The sequence below is a fragment of the Giraffa tippelskirchi genome, chromosome 2, assembly GCF_054371585.1.
Source record: "Giraffa tippelskirchi isolate mGirTip1 chromosome 2, T2T-mGirTip1v1.2.pri, whole genome shotgun sequence".
In the NCBI taxonomy this organism is placed as follows: Eukaryota; Metazoa; Chordata; class Mammalia; order Artiodactyla; family Giraffidae; genus Giraffa; species Giraffa tippelskirchi.
The window spans coordinates 190,950,692-190,974,339 of NC_137276.1; the positions used below are offsets into that span (position 1 = coordinate 190,950,692).

General features: G+C 38.9%; 1 protein-coding gene across 2 annotated transcripts in view; it reads right to left on the reverse strand.

Moving 5' to 3' along the window:
- The window catches only part of EPHA6 (EPH receptor A6), a 946,574-nt gene that overhangs the window by 32,347 nt on the left and 890,579 nt on the right, over positions 1–23,648 (reverse strand). For both annotated transcript variants that reach the window (XM_081572572.1, XM_081572573.1), the window contains 2 exons: positions 16,704–16,853; positions 279–472 (listed from right to left, as the gene is read on the reverse strand). In XM_081572572.1, the coding sequence (XP_081428698.1) occupies positions 279–472; positions 16,704–16,853 (344 nt within the window). The remainder of the gene's footprint in view (positions 1–278; positions 473–16,703; positions 16,854–23,648) is intronic.

The following is a 23,648-nucleotide window of genomic DNA, read 5'->3' on the forward strand; positions in this document are numbered from 1 at the left end:
CCCACACAGGAAAAAATATTTTAAAAGGGATTCATAAAGATTAGATATGGAGAAACAGAAAGGGGGAACCTGCTTTCTTGTGGAAAAAATCATTTTTTAAAAAATGTTAATAAATTGCTTTTTCAGCTGATAAATATGACCTTGCACAAAATATCCTAAAAGGTCGACAACCAAGACAGTTATCAAGGCAAACCTTCTCCTCTTTACCTGTTAGTCTTGTCTGCAGCCTGAAAGAAATCATGATTGTCAAGGGGAAAAATCAACATTATGCGTCTTACACAAGGATGTCCTCTACCAGGGTGTGAAGGGCACTGGGATTGCGGATCAGTTTGTCAAGGAAGCTGACAATGTCAGTAAATTTTGGTCTGTGATTTCTCTCCTTCTGCCAGCAGTGGAGCATCAGCTGGTGTAGAGATGCCGGACAGCCCATGGGAGCCGGTAGTCTGTAACCTTCTTCAATGGACAGGATGACCTAAATGCAAACATACATAGGTTATCCTTTTACTTCTGGGGACAAACAATACATACGCTAAGTTAGAATTTCTTTTATACAGGAAGTGGAAACCAAAACATTGGTAAGCATGAAAACTACTTGTGAGTGCATGTAGTCTAGACAAGGATAAATACAAAAATTGTGAACAAGAATTACAAGTATCTTCATAGCATCTGCTGACTCCTCTTGAGAGGAAAAATATGTTTTTTAAACTTGTGGTATAGAGATGAGAGGTAAAATTTCATCACAATGTCCAGAAATAGTTTTTGTGTGATTTAGCTGGAATGTCTCAAAACCCAATTAGGACATCAGAAAGTCAGCCTAACATGGATGCATTTAGTAAAAACCATATGTGACAAATGTTTTAAGTAAAATTGTACTTCTGCTGAATTCCTGAATCACTTTTTATTCTTTTATAATAATGTCAGTGCATATTCTTTTTGCAGCCATCCTTCGTTCTTTCTTCTTTATTTGCCATTTAATTCCTCTTCACTTACTTCCGGCTTTCCCCTAGTCTCACACTGACATGATCATGAAGTCCTTCCAGAATTTCTAAGGTCATTTAATCTTTGAAATGCTATCAGTGTTCAGTTTAAGACCACAGAGCAACAGGAGATTTAGGCTGAGTATCCTCTGGGCTAGCACTCTCTAACAGAACTTTCCATGATGACAGAAATACTCCCTCTGTGCAATGTGGTAGCAAGTGGTCACATGGCTATTGAGCACTTGAAATGTGGCTACTAAGACTGAGGAGCTGAATTTTACTTCCAGTTAATTTTAATTAATTGACCGTACATTTTAAATAGCCACAGGGGCAAGCAGTTAATATATGGGACAATGCAGCTCTAGGGAAAGGAATCTCTGTAAGAAGCCAAAGTTAAGAGTAACAGCAAGATGACAGTAATTTTATTTTAATTTTTTGGTACTTAAGAAAGCACATACAAGACAAGGTAAGATATTTACTATTTATCTGTTTAATATATAACCCAATGGGAATTTCCTAATCATGCCGTAAAATTGACCTGGAATTTATGTAGTTTATTTCTAAATGAAGAGTTCAAAAGTATTCATGTAACTATTCTTACATTATCTCTGGGGGGAAAGCAAAAGAAAGGGTTTATTTTCTGTATTTTTGATGTGGGAAAATTGAGGGACAGACTGATATTTAAAGAGAAGCAATTTCACCTCTTCCCCATGGCAACAACAAAAATACAAAAATGCAAATGTAAATATTGTTATCAGTGCTCTCTTTATTGTAGCACCCTCTATGCGTTTTCACTTTCTATAATTAAAAAAAAAACTCATTTTCTTTATTATGTGACACCATTTGACATGACTCTAAGATAGCAATAATTTATGCTGGAAGTAGTCTGTAAAAAGAAGCAATAATAGGCTGCAGGAACTTCCTATTAACTGCTAAGCTTAGCTTTTTAGTAATAGGGAATTTTTCATAATCCCATCAGTGTCTTTATGACCAGAACACATTAACCTATCAGAATACTAGCTTTTTTTCTGTTTATTTTATATTCTATTATTAAATATGATGCTTTTTCTTATCTGTTTTCTGACTATTTTTGCTACTGACTAGGCCTGAATTTTAACACATTTTGCAACACATTTTAGTAAAACAGGATATGTATAAAAATATATCTTTAAAAAGTAACTAAGAAAAATAGGGTAGAATTCAATTATAGAAAGACTTTAAAATCCCACCCCAGGAGACCTCTCTAGGTAATTTCAGAATTACCTAATTATAAGTGCATAGAATAGATGACAAGTGAAGTTATAGTCTGAGAAAAAAATTAGCTGCCTTTATTAAGCATCATGTGCTAAATGCTTTGCATATTTTTTTCATTTACTGCTTAAAATAATTCAATATGGTAGTTATTATTATCCCTATTCTTAAATGAGGAAATTTAGACTCAGAGAAGTTAGGAAACTTGCCTAAATTCACACAGCATAGGCAGCAGAGCTGAAATTTGAACTTAGTTCCTTACAGCTTCCAAACTTTTCCTCTAGCTATTCCCCAGGAATGCTTTTCAATTCTCATGAAAATGTCTTCCTCTCCTGTTTTATATCAATTGTTTTATATCAGTTTTAGAAGTGATGATTACCATTTTATCTTTTGTCGTATATCTGCTAAATGGACTTCAAATCCAATCCTAAGTTTTATAATAAGGATAAATCAAAAACATATTTACTTCAGAGTTTGCAAAATGTAATCTCTGGCTGAACAGAGTAGTTTCTGAATGCTTCTGAGTCCTGTACACAAGTCTATTATTGCATCTATTACACTGTATTATAATTTTTCACCTGCTTCCTCTCAGGTGAAATATACTTGAAAGCAGGAATTTCATCTCTATATTTTGTATATTTATCCCTAATTATGGTACTTGATGCATTAATAAATGTTATTGACCAAAACAAAAGCTATTAGAGGAAATTTTGGGGTTTGTCTTGATATATAGGAGCTTACTCTTACAAAATCTGCAGTTTCAACTACCCAAGAGGGATTCAAAGCAGAAGCAGGTCAGCATTTGAAGTGCCTCAGAAAGAAATATTAATAAAAAATTAGGACATCAAGCAGTATTGTTCAAAATGATCTCCTGATTTCTCTCTGGTTTGGCTGGACAATGAGCCAAGTGAGACTGGGCCGTGTTCGTCTCTAAGACAAAGGCACTGGACCCGAAGACAGATTCCTGTAAAGACTGGTGGCTTTTTCCTCCTGTCCAGAAGCTTTACTGTTTCCCATGACCCAAACAATCTTAGCTGCTGGAGAGCTGACTTTTCCTGACAACTCCTGTAAACAGTTGACACCCGAATCCAGATTGCCTACTGCCAAGCAAGCTGTCTATTCTCTTTTGACAAAGTTGCTCTTGTGAGTGTCCTGTAGGAAGAGACAGTGACAAGAAAGTGGGGTCCTTCACCTGGAACCTTTATCCACAATGTGTTCAGCAAGCGTCTAGTCCCACCATGCCTTTCCGTGGGGATACTGGGAGACTTGGGGACTCATGACATTTCTCCTTGCTGACCTCTAGGTTTAAAGTTTTCCCTGTTCTTTAACTTGTGACTTTGTGAAATTTGTCCTGAGCCCTGGTTCATGACAGATGTCAATCATGAAGGTCCCACCTTACAGGAAATGCTAATAACAACAACAGTGACAATAATAATTACTAACAATTATTGAGAGCTCTTGATTACTTCCAGGTGCCATTTCTAAATGATTTACATGTGTCAACTCTTTTAATCCTCACAGTAACATTATGTGGTAGGTACTATTTTTATCCCCAGTTTACAGACAAGGAACGTAAACATAGAGAAGTTCAACTGGCAAACACTAAATACCTAAAAATTTTGAATTAGAAGGGAGCTAGAGGAGACTTGAGCAATATGATTCACAAAATGGTTAAAAGATACAACATATTTCTAATAGACTTTTTATTTATCCAAAGAGATAAATATTCATCACTTAAAATGTACTATTAAACATACCATGTATAAGGGATAGCATAATGAGTAAGAGACATCTCTGTCTTTAGGAAATGTATAATCTAATGAAGGTGACCAAGGAGTCTGCATATGGAACATGCGATGTAGAACAGGGAGTCCTAGAAACTTGTCAGAAGAGTACCTATCTGAGCCTTTGGGAGGCTTCTCAGAGGAGGTGAACTGAATGTAGAAGGTAGCAGGGTCCATTAGATTAGATGGGTCTAAGAGAGGAGATGTGATCTAATTAGGGAATTAAAGTAGATTTCTGTAACTGGACCAGATTCTTCAAAGAGAAGAATGGTGAGATTTGAGGCTGAAAGGTTAAGTAAAAACTATGTTTCTTGAGATCATGAATGATTTTGCATGTTATAAACACAGACTTTATGCAAAGGGGAGAAGGGTTTTGGCAAGTAGATGGCATTAGATTCGCCTTTTGACAAAGGCACTGGACAAACTGGACTGCACTGTGAAGAATGGGAGGACAGGGAAGGCCGGGAAGGAGGCTTGCAGTGATCCAGGCAAGAAGTCAGGGTAGCCTTAGTTGAAGCAGAGGCCGTGGGGTACAAGCAGTAGATTAATTTGACAGGAATGTAGGACTGGGGTGAGATTAGATAGGGAAGTAGAGGGAGAAGAGAAGATTGACTTCTAGGGTTTTGGCTTGGTCAAGGAAACAAAGGAGGAGGAGCAATTTTGGGGCTGGAGTGACCATGAGTTAAATTTTCTATGAGCTTTCTGGTTTCTGATTCAAGCAACATATGAAACTTTGAGAGCTTATTATATGTCAATTTCTGGGCTAGGTATTTTAACATAGCCTACCTTCTATGTGAGTGTGGTTATACATATTTTGTAGGTAAGAAAACTGAAGCTCTAACTGATGAACAGGTTTTGTCAGATTCACATAGCTAGTAATTTCCTGAAGACTGGACCAATATTATCACCTTGGTAGCCTCTGAATCATGACGGTGGTAGAAAAAAATCTGTCCTGAGTCTTGTCCTGCGTTCCAGACTCATCCCCTAGAATTAACTCTTGAGCTTCTCATAGACATTTACACACTCCATGCTTTCACTCTCACCCACCTGCTGATGACTTTCATTCCTGTAGCTTCAGTTCAGCTTTTTCTCAAGATTTCTACATCTACCGTCTCGGGATATACCACTTCATAAAGTTGTAATACAGGTGACATGATTTTTTTTTTTTTTGCTGTTGTTCAAAACTAACCTCATTCCTAACTTTGGCAATTCTGTCCTCTGAAAAGGGTAGCATTCTTTTTCCAGTGATTTAAGTCAGAGATCAGTGTGTCCTCTGGGCTTCTGTCTTTCCTGGCACTCAAAACTAACTTAGATGTTGATTACACCAACTTCATATAGTTTAAATACAGCCCATTTTTAATCCTCTTTTCAAATGATTTATTTTTCATTTTGATCACTGCAACAGCCACTTTAATTAGTCTTTCTGTCTCCCCTCCAACTCCCTCAATAACTCCTGCAGTGCACCCGAAGCAATCCTGCTGATGTGAAACTGTGATCACACTCCTTCCATCTCTGGAATTCTGCAGCGGCTCACTATGACCCAGGTTCTCAGTCCTCACCTCTGGCACTGTCCTGCTTCTCTTCTGGCCACAAAACACTTGCGCTCTCTGAGTTGGGCAAGCCAAGTTCAAGAGCAGGAACTATTTCTTTTTTCCATGAGCTCTAGGCATCTAAAACAATGCCTTGTCAAATCAAAGAGTGAGCTTCAATTGTAATATATGTGATCTATGAAAGCTGTATATTAACCTTTATCTTCATAAACATGTCTTTTGTGGGAAGTTTTGTTTTATAGGCATTTCTGGTTCCCTACTCAACGACTGACAGGCAGCCAGCAGCATATGGAGTGCGACATTGTCTAAAAGACTAAATGAGATTTGTTTTAGGATATGAAGGGGTGATAATCACTAGAGAGAATTTTGTTAATAGTATGGTTTTATGATAGTTGTAGGCTGCCATCCTTTGGAGAAGAATTATGCAAGGTTATACCCTTATTTTAAAGTGTAAGAAGAAAATTAAAATAAAGTGAAAAAATATGAAAATGACTGCAGTGATAACTTCTGTGCAGAGGTAGAAGGAATTAGATTTTGTCAGAAGTTATTATCTAAACTGTCTATCTATATTGTCACCCTGCTTATTTAACTTATATGCAGAGTACATCATGAGAAACGCTGGGCTGGAAGAAACATAAGCTGGAATCAAGATTGCCGGGAGAAATATCAATAACCTCAGATATGCAGATGACACCACCCTTATGGCAGAAAGTGAAGAAGAACTAAAGAGCCTCTTGATGAAAGTGAAAGAGGAGATTGAAAAAGTTGGCTTAAAGCTCAACATTCAGAAAACTAAGATCATGGCATCTGGTCCCATCACTTCATGGGAAATAGATGGGGAAACAGTGGAAACAGTGTCAGACTTTACTTTTTTGGGCTCCAGAATCACTGCTGATGGTGACTGCAGCCATGAAATTAAAAGATGCTTACTCCTTGGAAGGAAGGTTATGGCCAACCTAGATAGCATGTTTAAAAGCAGAGACATTACTTTGCCAACAAAAGTCCATCTAGTCAAGGCTATGGTTTTTCCAGTGGTCATGTATGGATGTGAGAGTTGGACAGTGAAGAAAGCTGAGCGCCGCAGAATTGATGCTTTTGAACTGTGGTGTTGGAGAAGACTCTTGAGAGTCCCTTGGACTGCAAGGAGATCCAATCAATCCATCCTAAAAGAGATCAATCCTGGGTGTTAATTGGAAGGTCTGATGTTGAAGCTGAAGCTCCAATACTTTGGCCACCTCATGCGAAGGGTTGACTCATTGGAAAAGACCCTAATGCTGGGTAGGATTGGGGGCAGGAGGAGAAGGGGACGACAGAGGATGAGATGGTTGGATGGCATAACCGACTCGATGAACATGGGTTTGGGTGGACTCCGGGAGTTGGTGATGGACAGAGAGGCCTGGCGTGCTGCAATTCATGGGGTCGCAGAGAGTTGGACACGACTGAGCGACTGAACTGAACTGATTATCTAAAACCTGGCGGGTTATTCTACACAGATTATATTGGTTCCTTGTCAATTGACACTACAATTTTTAGCATCCTAGAATCAACACCAGGCTCAGCTGGGGCACGTAGCAGACTGTTCTGCTCTTGTTGAGTCTGATGAGTTTTCCAATTGTGCTGAAGGTTTCTGAATCAAAGAAGACAATGTGAACCTTTTATTAAACTAGGCAAACAAGGAGCAGACAGTCAATAGGAATACACTGAGATATCCCTGAACAGTGCTGTTGAACAAGGAATGTTTGGGCTGTGCAGGGAATCACATTTTTATGTTGTAACACTGCTCAATATCTCCTAAAGAGAAGCACAGTGAATTTAGTTATTCATACTTCCTTTTAAAATAAACTGTCTCAAAATTTTAGCAAGGGCTAAAATGTGCAGTAGTAAATGGAATGTGAAATGATTTTATTTTTGTCTTCTCTCTAAATATTCATCATGACTTTGTGGAAAATATGTAATTTCAAGTTGAAGGTGGATGGTGAAGCAGACTCCCAGTATATCCCTACTTTTCGTGATGATGATTATTTATAGATATGAAGACATTCAGATTTATAAAACTAAAACTGAAAGCCTTGGTAATGTAGTTTTCTGATATACAATGTAAAGGTTGTGTCTGCTCAGGCAAAAGAAGGAAAGCAAAAAGAAAGGAAAGAAGTGGTTATAAGTAAATAACATTTAAAATCTTATACCTACTTTCTTAGTCAATATTTTTTAACATACAAAAATTATAATTCAGTGGAAAGCAATCAAAACTCAAATGAAAATCAGTGTACATTGAAAAAAAAAACGGGGGTAGAGTGGTGAACATTCCCCTTGATGGTTTATCAGGTAAAGACTCTTCCTGCAATGCAGGAGACACAGGAGATGTGGGTTTGATCCCTGGGTTGGGAAGATCCCTTGGAGGAGGAAATGGCAACCCACTCCAATATTCTTGCCTGGAGAATCCCATGGACAGAGGAGCCTGGCGGGCTACAGTCCACAGGGTCTCTGAAAGACTAAGCACATAAGGGTGGTGAAAGAATAAGATACAGACCGAAAACACTTTTTCTGAGGCTAATTTATAATTTGGAAATCACTAGGGCATGGAAACATAAGGTTTCCTTTCTAACTTTAAGATAAACAATTTCTTAAAACTCTATACTTCAGACAGTTCTCCAATCTTATTTTACGGAAGTCTCCATAGAATGTCAAGGACCTATAAAAATGGAGAATGTTCATCCTCAGTAAGATACCAGTCAGATTGCTGAATGAGTGGACAAAATGGGGGAATATAGGAAGTGTAGCCCTCTTATAGGTTAAAAGGTTGCTGATGATGTGGCTTATGGTTTGGAAAATCTTTTGCCCTAACAGTTGAAAGTCATACTTCTTGAGACTGAGTTAAAACTTTCTAGGCAACCGTGCTTCAGTGTGTAAGTAGTGGAATGAGCATTAGTGAAGGAGTCACATGAACTGCCCTGGTTTCCTGAAATGTCACTAACAAGCTCTGTGCTTGGGCAATTCTCTGCCTCCTCATTAACAGAAAAAAAAAAAAAAAGAGCCTGAATTCAGTGCTTGTGACAGTATATTTCAGCTCAAAAAGCTGTGTTTCTAGAGCCAGTGAAACTGAAGGCTTAATCTGCAGGATCTCTGGTAACATCTCTAGATCTCAAAGTTCTTTGACAGCCAGATCTAGACTTGGCATCCCTTGAAAGGACTGTTTCCCACAGAGCTCCAAGTGCAGGGAAAGAAAAATCCAGATGGGCCAAAGTATATCATAGTAAACTAAGACTGGGAAGATTTGGGGACTTAAGATATTCTTTACTAGGCAGGTTCCCACCAACAAAGTATATTTTTTGAAATAAAAAAACAATGTAAAGACATATTCCAAATCTCCATTTTTGAAATATATTTTCCTTTCAGAAGTTAAAACTCAGGCCCATTTTTCCAAGTCCTCTCTGGGGAAAAAAAAAAAACCCAACACAAACATGTCTTCACTGGTGCACCATTTCAATTTTAGAAAGATAACTGGCAACTTTTAGGGCCCATAAAAAATACCTAGCCTGAACAAGGAAATGGCAGCCTACTCCAGTATTCTTGCCTGGGAAATCCCATGGACAGAGGAGCCTGGAGGGCTACAGTTCACAGATTCGCAAAGATGTGGACATGACCAAACACACACGCATGCAGAAATACCTAAAATCTATGGAAAAATAGTTTATGCATATACAGTAAAAGAGTATTTTAAGATGTCCTCTTTATAAATATGCTTTAAAGAGAGCAAAAAATTATAAAAAATCTTAAGAGCAAAAGATTTTAAATTTATTCCAAACAGAAATGTAAAGTATAGTTAATTTTTTTATGAAAATGTTGCTGGTATGTATATGCCTGCAGCAAAAAAAAAAAAAAAAGAATTCCTTTGAAAATTATACTGTGGTAGTAGCATACTGGTTATTGGTTTCCTCTACTTGGAACTTTATTATTTGAATTATTTACAATGGTGATAGGTTGAATCTCACAATATCCCCTATTACTCTTGTTTCTGTAACAGACATGCATTATGCTAGTGTAGTTAGTGTATATTTAATTAAAATGTTGCTCCTGCCTATGTACCAATAGGAGAAATTATTAAAAAAATGAGAAAAAGGTCATTTTGAAAATTGCTGTGGTAGAAACATATTCAAATAAGTACAAAAACTCCCTCTGTAATATGGAAGGTTGAAATAATGGGAATGGGCCTTTAGCAATTTACTGTATCTTACACAGATCATTACACAAGGACCATTACATAATAAAGCAGAGTTTCGAAAATCTAATCAGAAACAAAAATTGGAAATGACTGGACTCTCTGAATCATAAAATCATACCGCATTTGAAGGTAAGTGGATTCTACATATCCACCATTCTTGGCTAAAATACTGACCTATAATTGAGAAAGGTTATAGAATTATGAAGACAAACAAGAAATATGGTAAAAGGTAATTTTCTTTCTTCTCAACTTTTGAAAAGAGGAATCAATTCAGATAAGGTCAAAGGTTATTTCCAACCACATCATCTATTAAAAATCCTAAAGTTGAACTGTATTTTTTTTTCCTCCGGCAAGCTTCAGAAAGCAATCTAAAGCAAAACTATTACATAAAACCTTTTGAAAAGTAAGGAGAAGAAAAAATACAAAAACACTGAGGCAGCATTATGTTTCCTAGTAAACCTCAAATGAGATGTTCTCTGATACCAGTTCTCTTTTTGGGAAATTGAACAGGCTTAGTAGCATATGCCTAAATGATACCATACCCAGGAGGCATTTGGGCTTCAAACTGCTTCAAGGTGAATTGTTTCTTTCTTTCTTTTTTTTTTTAAAAACATGCTAGGGAAAAACAAAACAGACAAAACCCAAGTCTCCAGTCCTGCATTCAGATCTTTAGTTTGAGTGAAGTCACCGCTCATTTACGTGGTGCAAGGTTTTCCCCGACATATTAGCTTGGTGGGGATTTGGTTATTTAATGTCACCTGCTGTTCATGTTTTGCTTGCATTTTCTTCTGTTAAGCACATTCCATAGTATAAGTGTTGGAAGAACTGCGATACCCTTGGTGTCATCTTTGGAACCAGCGTAGCTCCTAGCATTACAATGTACTCTTATTATGTAGTAAACAACAATTATTTTGAACTCGGATGAAAATAACATAAAACATTATACTGTGATACCTTAAAAAAAAGTTTAAAAATGCTAGAAAACAGCAAGGAACTTTGTGCCTTCAATGTGCCTGTGGCATGTTTCTGGTAATAAGCTAAACATGTGGACCATTAGAATTTTATTTTAAGCTACTTCCTTAAAGATTTTTAAGAAATATAATACAGTACTTTTTATAAATTTTTAACATCAAGGCAAAAAGTACTGCTGAAAAGATTTATACTTTCAAACAACAGTAAGTCAATTCACATTCTTTTGCTGATAGGAAATAATAGAAACACTTGTATTGTGACACAGAGGCATACATAATTAAAGATGCTTTGATCTCATTTCATAGAGCTTGTGTTGTATAGAGACTCCTTTGAAAATTAAGACTTCTACAGTATAGCTCAGGGATAAAAGCACACACTTTGAGGAAAGCAGGGGTCTCCAACTTCAGTTCTATCATGGGTCGGGGCTTCCCTGGTAGCACTAGTGGTAAAAAACCCACCTGCCAATGCAGGAGATGTAAGAGAAGTAGGTTTGATCCCTGGGTCTGGAAAATCCCCTGGAGGAGGGCATGGCAACCTACTCTGGTATTTTTGCCTGGAGAATCTCTTGGACAGAGGAGACTGGTGGGCTACAATCCATAGGGTCGCAAAGAGTCAGACACAACTGAAGTGATTTAACATACAACCTTGGGTAAGTTGCTTAAATTTTCTAGAAAGCCTTTTATCTATAAATGGGAATAAAAAATAGTATTAATCTTAGAGAATTATTTTGAAGATTGCTGCTGCTGTTGCTAAGTCGCTTCAGTCATGTCCGCCATCCCTGGGATTCTCCAGGCAAGAACACTGGAGTGGGTTGCCATTTCCTTCTCCAGTGCATGAAAGGGAAATTCTCCAGGCAAGAACACTGGAGTGGGTTGCCATTTCCTTCTCCAGTGCATGAAAGGGAAATTCTCCAGGCAAGAATACTGGACTGGGTTGCCATTTCCTTCTCCAGTGCATGAAAGGGAAAAGTGAAAGTGAAGTCGCTCAGTCGTGTCCGACTCTTAGCGACCCCATGGACTGTAGCCTACCAGGCTTCTCCATCCATGGGATTTTCCAGGCAAGAGTACTGGAGTGGGGTGCCATTGCCTTCTCCGTTTGAAGATTAAATGAGTCAATAATCTAAAATAATTGACTCACAATAAATTCAGAAATTGCAAACTATGATTACTACCACTAATTAATTAAATACCTTCTATGTATCAGGTGCTTTTTATAATTGCTTGTGCTTAGTTGCTCAGTCGTGTCCGACTCTTTGTGACCCTTTGGACTACAGCCCTCAATCACTCACCTAAATTCCTCTGTTCAAGGGATTTTTCAGGCAAGAATACTGGAGTGGGTTGCCATTTTCTTCTCCAGGGAATCTTCCTGACCGAGGAATCAAACCCACATCACCTATGTCTCCTGCTTTGCAGGCAGATTCTTTACCTGCGGAGCCACTGGGAAAGCTTATATAATCAAAAATACCTTAAATAATAGGGTATGCATGCTTTTTTGGCATATGTTAAAAAATTACTATGTTGCATTCACACAGTGTTGTTTCTATTAAAAAGAAAAAGAAGGACTGAGGTCTACCCTTGAGGAGTATACATTCTATTTGGGGGCAGGAGCATGACTTAGAAATGCCAGAACTTCATCTCCTCACCTAGACAGAGGGCTTCTTGAGAGTGAGGGCTGGATTTTTAAGTTCTCCAGACCTACCCACATGCCCAGTGACTGGCATGAGTTTAATCAGTAACTGCCGAATGGCTAAGCAGATGGCATCTACTGTTATGCTTGGTAGGCCATACATGGACTAGTCTTCTCCACTGCTTTTTCTCATTTCCTTATGTATATTCCCTAATGTACATTACTACTGACCTTTGGGAAACTCATTATATTATTCACTAAAACAGACTATGCAAACTCAGAATTGTTCATTGCAATAAAATATGCCACAGTCTGCAGAATGAAGGGACTACCTCATAAAAACTACCTGAAATTTCCTAAACTCATTTAAAATCCTAAAGCATGTTAACATTCCATATTTAGCTAAGCCCTTAATTTAAACTCAACAAAATGTAATAAAAATATAAAATATTCAAACAGAAAATAGTTGAACTTTTATTGTCTAAAAATGACTTTTCTTATTTAAAACACACCTTGGTTGCAGAAAGTCAAATATAAGACTGAATTCTGACCAAACATGAGAAATTCAGGGCAAATAGGAAATAACCAGTATTTGGAGAGAGCAGCTCAGAAAGTTTTGATTAAGCTATTTCTGCTTTCAAACAGAAATTCTGGTTACAGGATCTGTCACAGATACGCTGACTTCCAATATGTTAAGCTAAAAAGAATTTCAACTCTCTTTACTGCAGCAGGAAATATATTCACAAAATACATAAAAGATTTTAGCTCTTAGTACTTTCCTCTCCTCTTATATTGATCTGAGGACCTCAAGGGTTTGGCATATTTTTTTCCCCCTCAGAAATTTCTGTTCTCCTCCTCGTTTCAGATTCTTGCTTATATATTCTTTGGTAGCCACTCAAAGACCATGAAAATAACTAGCTTAGCCCTTATCTGGTCCTTGAAAAACAACAAAGCGCTGGGTGGAGGGAGCGTTCAGCCTTGCACTGTGGACATTGACAACACAGGATGAATGAGGATGGGCTTAATGTCAGGAGTCTCTTCCTGGCTGCAGCAACTTCTTCTGATTCCAGAGATGGTCTTTATGGCCATATGAGGTTTAATAGACAGAATAGCTCTCTACATGTTCATCCTGGACACAGATCATCAACACACATGGCCAGAATGACTGGGTAAACTGTTGGACATGATCCAGGAAGGGAGGAGCTGACACCAGATTTTGGACTGCTCTAGGCAGCAACTAAGGACAGTTTACAAGGAGGTCTATATTGGAAATTACCCATTTGGGCCTTTTTTCTCAGAAGTCGCTCTCCTAGAAAATCTGTCTTGTCATCTGGATCTACACTTGTACATGCTCTGCTCTGTGGAGGTTCTATCGGATTCTTGTACCCTCACAGAAATTTCTAAACTGAAAAAAAGAACAATGTGAACCATTTCTTTGCTGAGACAAGTATGATAATTATTTCTCCAGAGATTATAAGGACATAGCATGTTACTGTTAAAAGGGATATCAAATATCATTTAACCTCATCCTTTTATTATATTTGTTGGTCATGAAACTGAGGCACTTTCATGGCTGAATTATAGTCTACCTAATGATGGTTGTGGTTACCAAACTGGTGGTACAAATTACCCCATGTGGTAAATGATAATCAGGAGACAGAAAAAATATTAGAACTTCTCTTTACATTTATTTGTCTTATCCTAGTGTGCGTGTGTGTGTATGTGTGCGCGCACACGTGCGTGTGTGCATGCATGCATGAGCTCAGTCACATTTGACTCTTTGCGACATTATGGTCTGAAGCCTGCCAGGCTCCTCTGTCCACGGAATTTTTTAGGCAAGAATAATGGAGTGGGTTTTCATTTCCTTTTCCAGAGGATCTTTCTGACCCAGGGATTGAACTCAAGTCTCTTGCATCCCTCGTATTTGCAGGAGTAATTTTTACCACTGTGTAACATGGGAAGCCCCGTTTTACTGTAAGAAAGACTATTTATGCATGTCTAACAAGAATGACTATGACTTTTACGATCAAAATGGAATGACTTTTACAACTGTATTTGGCAATATATTTATATATTTAAAATCAAATTCCTAATATCTCTTATCCTTTCTCACTTTTCTCTCCCAAAACACTAATGATCATGTTACATATTACATATTTTACTGATTTACTTTGTGTAAAGTCTGTTTCCCTCTTGCTAGAATATAAACTCAACGAGGGCAAGAAACTACTGGCCTATGAACGTAAACTAAACCACCATGAAAGAGGCAGCTATTTCCTCCTCCCTCCTCCTTGCCCATGACTTCTAGAAGGTTATTAGAATTGTTTTTTAGTATCACTGTCAAAGCACTTACTATGTGATTCTAGGGAAATCATATCACCTCCCTAAACATCAGTTTCATAAAAGTTCAATCCAGTTTGTTTTCCCTTGTATCTCTACTTCCTGAGAAGATACTCAACAAACTCCTTTTTAAACAAAAAATGAATGTATTAGTACAGTAATACTTGTATATAATGTGCAGATAAATACATATGTCAGTTGTGAATGCTCAAGAACTTTTTACCAGCAAGGGTATATTATTAGTAAAGTTTGGAGTCTTCTGAGTTAGGTAAATTTTTATTTTAAGCCTGACAGGTTAAGACAAGGACTATACGGAACACCAGTTAAGGAAGGTACTTGAACTGAGGGCTCTTCTGTGCAGTGATGATTTTAATTCATCTGCAGGAGGACTTTTTATTTTAGAGATTTGCTTGAATGGCCTATTTTAGTCATGTCACAGTAGGACAAGCAGGCAAGCATTATCTTGGGTTAAGAGTAGAGTAGGAACTATGGTGACTGAATCCAGGGCTTCTGTTACCTTGGATAGCTGGTTAAAAAAAGATGAGTTCTTCCTGGGAGTGAAGGGATGAATTTCTGCTCTTGGGATTCAATTTTAAGAAGCAGAGCTGGATACAAGCTGCCCCAAACAAGGCCCAGAGGCAGGAAAGAGCAACAAGGTCCTTCAAATGAAATTCCTTTAAGGAGAGTAAATGGCCTGGATCTAAAAAAGTTTAAATATTGGTAGTGTATCAAAGTTTGTTGGTCATGGCACACTCTGTACTTAGGGGAAAATGCCCTGCAGGACTAAGCCACTTGGCTTTGTGTTTTTATGAAGGGCTTTAAAGAGCATGGTTGCACAGTGTTTGATGATCTTGAACCTGCTACATGTAGGTTCTGGACCTGGCATTCTCCAGAGTCAGTAGGCACAAGAGCAGGCACTCAGCTTTGGAATTAACACTCCAAGTCAAGGAGAAACAAAATTCATGGTGAGCTAACCAAAACCCAGTCTTCTTGGTGTCCAGCATTCAAAAAGATTAACCTTTCTCTGTCACTGAACAAACCCTTAAGATATTTGGACCGCTTGAGGTTGGGATGGGATAATGAGTATGAGGTGTGGAGGTGAGGCTCAAGCACTTGAATGGAAAAAACAGAAGAGATGTGACAAGAGTTGACTACGTTTATGGATTTTTCTAAAAATCCATACCCACGCAGTATTTGTTTCTATCTGTGAACATTCAGAATCCCATCAGAGTTGACTTCCCATTGCCACTGTCTCAGAAACTGTTAGATACTTCGAGGAAGGTGGGTGAGTGGACAGCATCTGTATTCTGGGCTGAGGGAGTGGGCTATGAAAATGTATCTGCAGATCTGACAGCACATTCACTTGCATTGTCAGGATTCTAGCATATTTTGACTACAGTCTCTACCACTTCCAACAGTCCATAGAGGTCAAATGTGTGCTAATTATCCTATTCTATAACATTATTAGCCACCAAGGTAACTTTTACAGATAAAATAGATTGCAAAAAGGGTCATGTATCTCCAAAGAACCATAGTATTAGATGATGTATTGATAACACATTGCCTGAAAGCATTCAATATTTTTCTGCTAAATGATATGTAGCCTAAATTAATTTGCTCTTTACAGTGCTACATTAAATTGCCCTAAGGAAGAAATGAAAGGTAAACATTATTCTTTGTTTTTTGACACTTGTAGGGCAAGGCTGTTGCACAGCACAGTTAGGCTGCCTTAGAACCACATGTGTGTGTTAAGTATTAGATGTAAGACATGGATAGGTACTTACGTGACAAAGCCCATCAGCTGGCCCTTACCACACCAAACACAGCTCAGAGTGAAAGGCTACTCAACTTCAGCCACAAACCCTGGACAACTCTCAGGAAGACAAGGGCTAATCTGAGTGAGGACAAAAGGTGTATTTCTTCTTCAATGATAGTGTGTCTGCACTCACAAAGTGGCGGTTTAACTATGGATGGCACTTACATCTTGGTTAGACATTTCCCAATAAGGTCTCTCTCCATAGGACATGACCTCCCACATGACAATGCCATAGCTCCATGCATCACTTGCCGAGGAGAATTTTCTGTAGGCGATAGCTTCTGGGGCTGTCCACCTTATGGGAATTTTCCCACCCTGAAAAACAAATTGGAGATTTTTACAGTTGGGTCACAAGTGTATTAAAGGTTGAAGTGGCACTGCAATTAAATACATTTTTATTCAGTTCAGTCGCTCAGTCGTATCCGACTCCTTGCCACCCCATGAATAGCAGCACGCCAGGCCTCCCTGTCCATCACCAACTCCCAGAGTTTACCCAAACCCATGTCCATCGAGTCAGTGATGCCATCCAACCATCTCATCCTCTGTCATCCCCTTCTCCTCCTGCTCCCAATCCTTCCCAGCATCAGGGTCTTTTCCAATGAGTCAACTCTTCTCATGAGGTGGCCAAAGTATTGGAGTTTCACCTTCAACATCAGTCCTTGCAATGATCACCCAGGACTGATCTCCTTTAGGATGGACTAGTTGGATCTCCTTGCAGTCCAAGGGACTCTCAGGAGTCTTCTCCAACACCACAGTTCAAAAGCATCAATTATTTGGCGCTCAGCTTTCTTCACAGTCCAACTCTCACATCCATACATGACTACTGGAAAAACCATACCCTTGACTAGATGGACCTTTGTTGGCAAAGTAATGTCTCTGCTTTTTATTAGAAAAACCTAAACACTGCATGATAGCATTGGCATTTAAAAAAAAAAAGAAAACTAAAACTAGAATAATGTTAAAATGTCAGAAATGAAAGTTTTAATGGGAAATAAGTCACACTTCAGAAGTATTTTATTTCATTCATTAGAGAAATTTATTTTCACTTTTCTGAATCACACAATTAAACTCACTATCATGCCATCTGAAGAAAGTTCTACATTATAGAACATTAAAACCGAATTCAACATTCATTAAACATTGTATTGCATGTATAAATAATAATGATAATAAGTTCTAACTTAATTGAAGTCAAATGGTTAAATAAAGAACTGAGATTTCTCTTTCTAAACAATTTAACATTTATCAGAACTTTATTTCCTTTTCCTTTCATTTTTTTTTATCTGCTTCGATCACTTTCATTTGAAATTTAAAAATCAATGAATATTATACAAAAGCCAGTGAGAAAGATAATCTTTCCTCAGAACTCCTTAGCCTAGTTTATATTTTTGTACTTTTGTCTTTAAGTTAACATTGGAACATATTAAAGAGACTAAATTACATGAATTTAATCTATACTGTGCAGGTATTAAAGTCTTCTATTGTGTTATACTGATTTTTTATCAACACATTACATTTTTATCTCTCGAAACACGTTATAAGTCCTTTTTACTGTAATGACAAGAATAAAACAATTCATCCATTTGATTTGCAATCTTTGAAATCTTTGCAGTTCTGAACAGCAAGTTGAGTGAGGAGAGCAAGCCTGGCGCCACTAGATGGCGGAAGAGAACAAGAAGCGGCTCCCAGAGAGCGGTCTGCGACCCCGCGGAGAGGTCTTCCATTTCCAAGAAAGGAATGATAGTCAGAAAACCCTCCCCGACAGAATTGTTTCATCATTATCAGCACTTTCATGATCATATCATCTGGTCACCTGCTGTGCTCAAAGTCTGGTATTCGGGTGAGTGGGCTGGAGGGAAATTAAGGGTGGATTCTCTGGCCCTTGAGAAATTTAGGGCGAGCAACTTTAAAGAGAAAGACGTTAATCGAGTAATTGCAACACTACTTATTTAAGTAATCTAAACACTACTTAGCAAGGAGAGATAAGAAAGCCTTCCTCAGTGATCAGTGCAAAGAAATAGAGAAAAACATTACAATGGGAAAGACTAGGGGTCTCTTCAAGAAAATTCGAGATGCCAAGGGAACATTTCATGCAAAGATGGGCACAATAAAGGACAGAAAAGGTATGGTAACAGAAGCAGAAGATACGAAGAAGAGGTGGCAACAATACACAGAAGAACTACATAAAAAAGATCTTAATGACCCAGATAACCACGATAGTGTGATCACTCACCTAAAGCCAGACATACTGGAATGCAAAGTCAGGTGGGCCTTAGGAAGCATCACTATGAACAAAGCTAGTGGAGGTGATGGAATTCTAGTTGAGCTATTTCAAATCCTAAAAGATGATGCTGCGAAAGTGCTGCACCCAATATGCCAGCAAATTTGGAAAACTCAGCAGTGGCTACAGGACTGGAAAAGGTCAGTTTTCATTCCAATCTCAAAGAAAGGCAATGCCAAAGAATGTTCAAACTACCGCACAGTTGCACTCATCACATGCTAGCAAAATAATGCTTAAAATTCTCCAAGCCAGGCTTCAACAGTATGTGAACCATGAACTTCCAGATGTTCAGGGTGGATTTAGAAAAGGCAGAGGAACCAGAGATTAAACTGTCAACATCCGCTGGATCATAAAAAATAGCAAGAGAGTTCCAGAAAAACATCTACTTCTGCTTTATTGACTACGCCAAAGCTTTTGACTGTGTGGATCACAACAAACTGTGGAAAATTCTTCAAGAGATGGGAATACCAGACCACCTGACCTGCCTCCTGAGAAATCTGTATGCAGGTTAAGAAGCAGCAGTTAGATTTGTACATGGAACAACAGACTGGTTCCAAATAGGGAAAGGAGTACATCAAGGATGTATATTGTCACCCTACTTATTCAACTTATATGCAGAGTACATCATGTGAAATGCTGGGCTAGATGAAGCACAAGCTAGAATCGATTGCCAGAAGAAATATCAATAATCTCAGATATGCAGATGATACCACCATTATGGCAGAAAGTGAAGAAGAATTAAAGAGCTTCTTGATGAAAGTGAAAGATGAAAATGAAAAAGTTTGCTTAAAACTGAATATTCAGAAAACTAAGATCATGGCATCTGGTCCCATCACTTCATGGCAAATAGATGGGGAAACAATGGAAACAGTGAAAGACTTTATTTTTGGGGGCTCCAAAATCACTGTAGATGGTGACTGTAGCCATGAAATCAAAATATGCTTGCTGCTTGGAAGAAAAGCTATGAGCAACCTAGACACCATATTAAAAAGCAGAGACATTACTTTGCCAACAAAGGTCTGTCTAGTCGAAGCTATGGTTTTTCCAGTAGTCAGTGTGGATGTGAGAGTTGGACTATAAAGAAAGCTGAGTGCTGAAGAATTGATGCTTTTGAACTGTGGTGTTGGAGAAGACTCTTGTGAGTCCCTCGGACTGCAAGGGTATCCAACTAGTCCATCCTAAAGGAAATCGGTTCTGAATATTCATTGGAAGGACTGATGCTGAAGCTGAAACTCCAATACTTTGGCCACCTGATGCGAAGAACTGACCCATTGGAAAAGACCCTGATGCTGGGAAGGATTGGGAGCAGGAGGAGAAGGGGACGACAGAGGATATGATGGTTGGATGGCATCACTGACTCAATGGACATGAGTTTGAATAAGCTCCGGGAGTTGGTGATGGACAGTGAGGCCTGGTGTCCACGGGGTCGCAAAGAGTTGGACGTGACTGAGTGACTTAACTGAACTGACTGAAACACTACTTACTTGAAGGGAAGAGAGGTCACCCGAAATAGTAATAATTAGGTTTTACAAGGCAAATGAGAACATTAACAGAATCTGCATTTTAAAGACCTGTGGCAAGGAACTGTTTAAAGGAGTCTTGGGGGAAAATACCTTGATTCAGTCCCTTTATTTTACAGGTAAGCTGACTGAGCCCAGGGTTTAGAGATTTAGAGGCTTAGAGATTCTTTCCCATGTTATTAAGCACACAGTATTAGCTAATGTGATCAAAGAAGTATTATGTGGCATTGATATAAAGATGTAAATATTTCAGCATGGGGGAAAAGGTGGACCAAACTAACTTTAATGTTTTAACTCTGAATGCCAGTGTAGGAGACCTGAGTTCCATCCCTGGGTCAGGAAGATCCCATGGAGATGGAAATGGCAACCCGCTCCAGTATTCTTGCCTGGAGAATCCCATGGACAGAGCCTGGGCTACAGTCCATGCTGTGCTGTGCTTAGTCGCTCAGTTGTGTCCGACTCTTTAGACCCCACGGACTGTAGCCCATAGGGTCTCAAATGAATTGGACAACAATGAAACAACAACAATCTATAACCATATATCACATTAGTATAATGCAAGGGAGCCTGAAATGGGGTTTTCACCCTTGGGGGTAGTGCCAAATTAAGAGCAGGAAATTAAATATACAAAGTTGTGATAGAAGTTTAAGAGGGTGGTGAGTCCAGGAAGGAAGACGCAAGAGGAGGATTCATTCTTGTTAAGTAGAGTTGCCAGACAAAATAGAGGAGCCACAGTTAAATTTGAATTTCAGATAACAAATACTTCTGTTTAGTATTAGTATGTCCCATGAAGGAATTTTTTCTTTTGTACAATTATGTTCCAAATATCATGAGACATATTTATACTAAAATGTATATCCATTGTTTGGGCTTCCCTGGTGGCTCAGCAGTAAAGAATCTACCTGCAATGCAGGAACCACAGGAGAGGTCGGTTTGATCCCTGGGCTGGCTTCCTAGGAAGCTGGAAGAGGATATGGTAACCTACTCCAGTATTCTTGCCTGGAGAATTCCATGGACAGAGGAGCCTGGTAGGCTACAGTCCATAGGATCACAGAGTTGGACACGACTAAAGTGACAGCATGCATGCACATGTTCATTGTTTACCTGCGATTCAAATTTAACTCGGCATCTTATATTTTTGTTAGTGTTAGTTGCTCAGTTGTGTCTAACTCTTTGCAACCCCATTGACTGTAGCCTGCCAGGCTCCTCTGTTCATGGGGATTCTCCAGACAGGAATACTGGAGTGGGTAGCCATTGCCTTCTCCAAGGGATCTTTCTTACCCAGTGATGGAACCCAGGTTTCCTGCATTGCAGGAATATTCTTTACCTTGTGAGCCACCATTTATTCACTACATGTGGCAACCCTTAACCAAAGGGAATTAAAAAAATTAAGAAATGGGAACATTGTAAATGATCTGACAGAACATGATGTTCTGAAAAAACTAGGTGGTCTACACCTTAGGATGGATAACAGTAAACTGTAGAAAATTCTGAAAGAGATGGGAATACCAGACCACCTGACCTGCCTCTTGAGAAACCTGTATGCAGGTCAGGAAACAACAGTTAGAACTGGACATGGAACAACAGACTGGTTCCAAATAGGAAAAGGAGTATGTCAAGGCTGTATATTGTCACCCTGCTTATTTAACTTATATACAGAGTACATCATGAGAAACACTGGAGGAAGCACAAGCTGGAATCAAGATTGCCGGGAGAAATATCAATAACCTCTGATAAGCAGATGACACCACCCTTATGGCAGAAAGTGAAGAAGAACTAAAGAGCCTCTTGATGAAAGTGAAAGAGGAGAGTTAAAAAGTTGGCTTAAAGCTCAACGTTCAGAAAACTAAGATCATGGCATCTGGTCCCATCACTTCATGGCAGATAGATGGGGAAACAGTGGAAACAGTGTCAGACTTTATTTTTGGGGGCTCCAAAATCACTGCAGATGGTGATTGCAGCAATGAAATTAAAAGACGCTTACTCCTTGGAAGGAAAGTTATGACCAACCTAGACAGCATATTAAAAAGCAGAGACATTACTTTGCCAACAAAAGTCCATCTAGTCAAGGCTATGTTTTTTCCAGTAGTCATGTACGGATGTGAGAGTTGGACTATAAAGAAAGCTGAGCACTGAATAATTGATGCGTTTGAACTGTGATGTTGGAGAAGACTCTTGAGAGTCCCTTGGACTGCAAGGAGATCCAACTAGTCCATCCTAAAGGAGATCAGTCCTGGGTGTACATTGGAAGGATTGATGTTGAAGCTGAAACTCCAATACTTTGGCCACCTGATGCGAAGAGCTGACTCATTTGAAAAGACCCTGATGCTGGGAAAGATTGAGGGCAGGAGGAGAAGGGGACGACGGGGGATGAGATGGTTGGATGGCATCATTGACTCGATGGACATGGGTTTGGGTGCACTCTGGGAGTAGGTGATGGACAGGGAGGCCTGGTGTGCTGCGGTTCATGGGGTCGCAAAGAGTTGGACACGACTGAGCGACTGAACTGAACTGAACACCTCAGGAAGGGACAAGGTTACTCCAACTTGTATTCATGTACCAACACTGCGGCAGCCTTTGTTTTATTGTGCTGTGGCTGAAGCTCCTCAGGCTTGTGGCTGTGCTTTGTGAAGCCACTTAAGTCAGGCTCAGGTTGCTTTCAAATATAGAATCCACACTTCCCAGAGAATAAGTTAACAATCTGTAGATGTGACTTCAGAACAGAGGCATGAGCAGCAGCCTCACCCAGAATTTCTGCTTCTGGTTATTTCTTGGTCTCTCCTGGCAAATAGTATGGGGAAGTGTGACTTGCTAGTCTGCTGGGTTGCTTCTTTACTAAATCTTTGTGAGTTCTATTGAGACAGGCTGAAAAATGGAGTTAAGGGTTATTTTATGTGCTTTCACTTATAAATGACATCTCATATAAAGGAGTCACATATAAATTTATACTTCTTATAACTTGATAACACATATAAATGATAATTTTAGCACTTTCCTTCCTAAGATTTTATTTTTTTCCTCAAGGGGAAGATACTACAGAATATTTGAATAATAAGCATTGCTACATATTATGGACTGAACTGTGTTCCTCCAGAATTCATATGTGGAAGCACTAACCCTCAGTGTGACTGTAATCTGGAGCTAGGGCCTCTGAGATCAGGAAGGTGGGCCCTAATCCAACATGGCTGGTGTCCTTATTACAAGAGGAAGATACACCAGAGGTGTGCAGGCATAGGGGATAGGCCGTGTGAGGACACAGCAAGAAGCTGAGCACCTGCAAGCCAAGGAGAGAGGTCTCAGTTCAGTTCA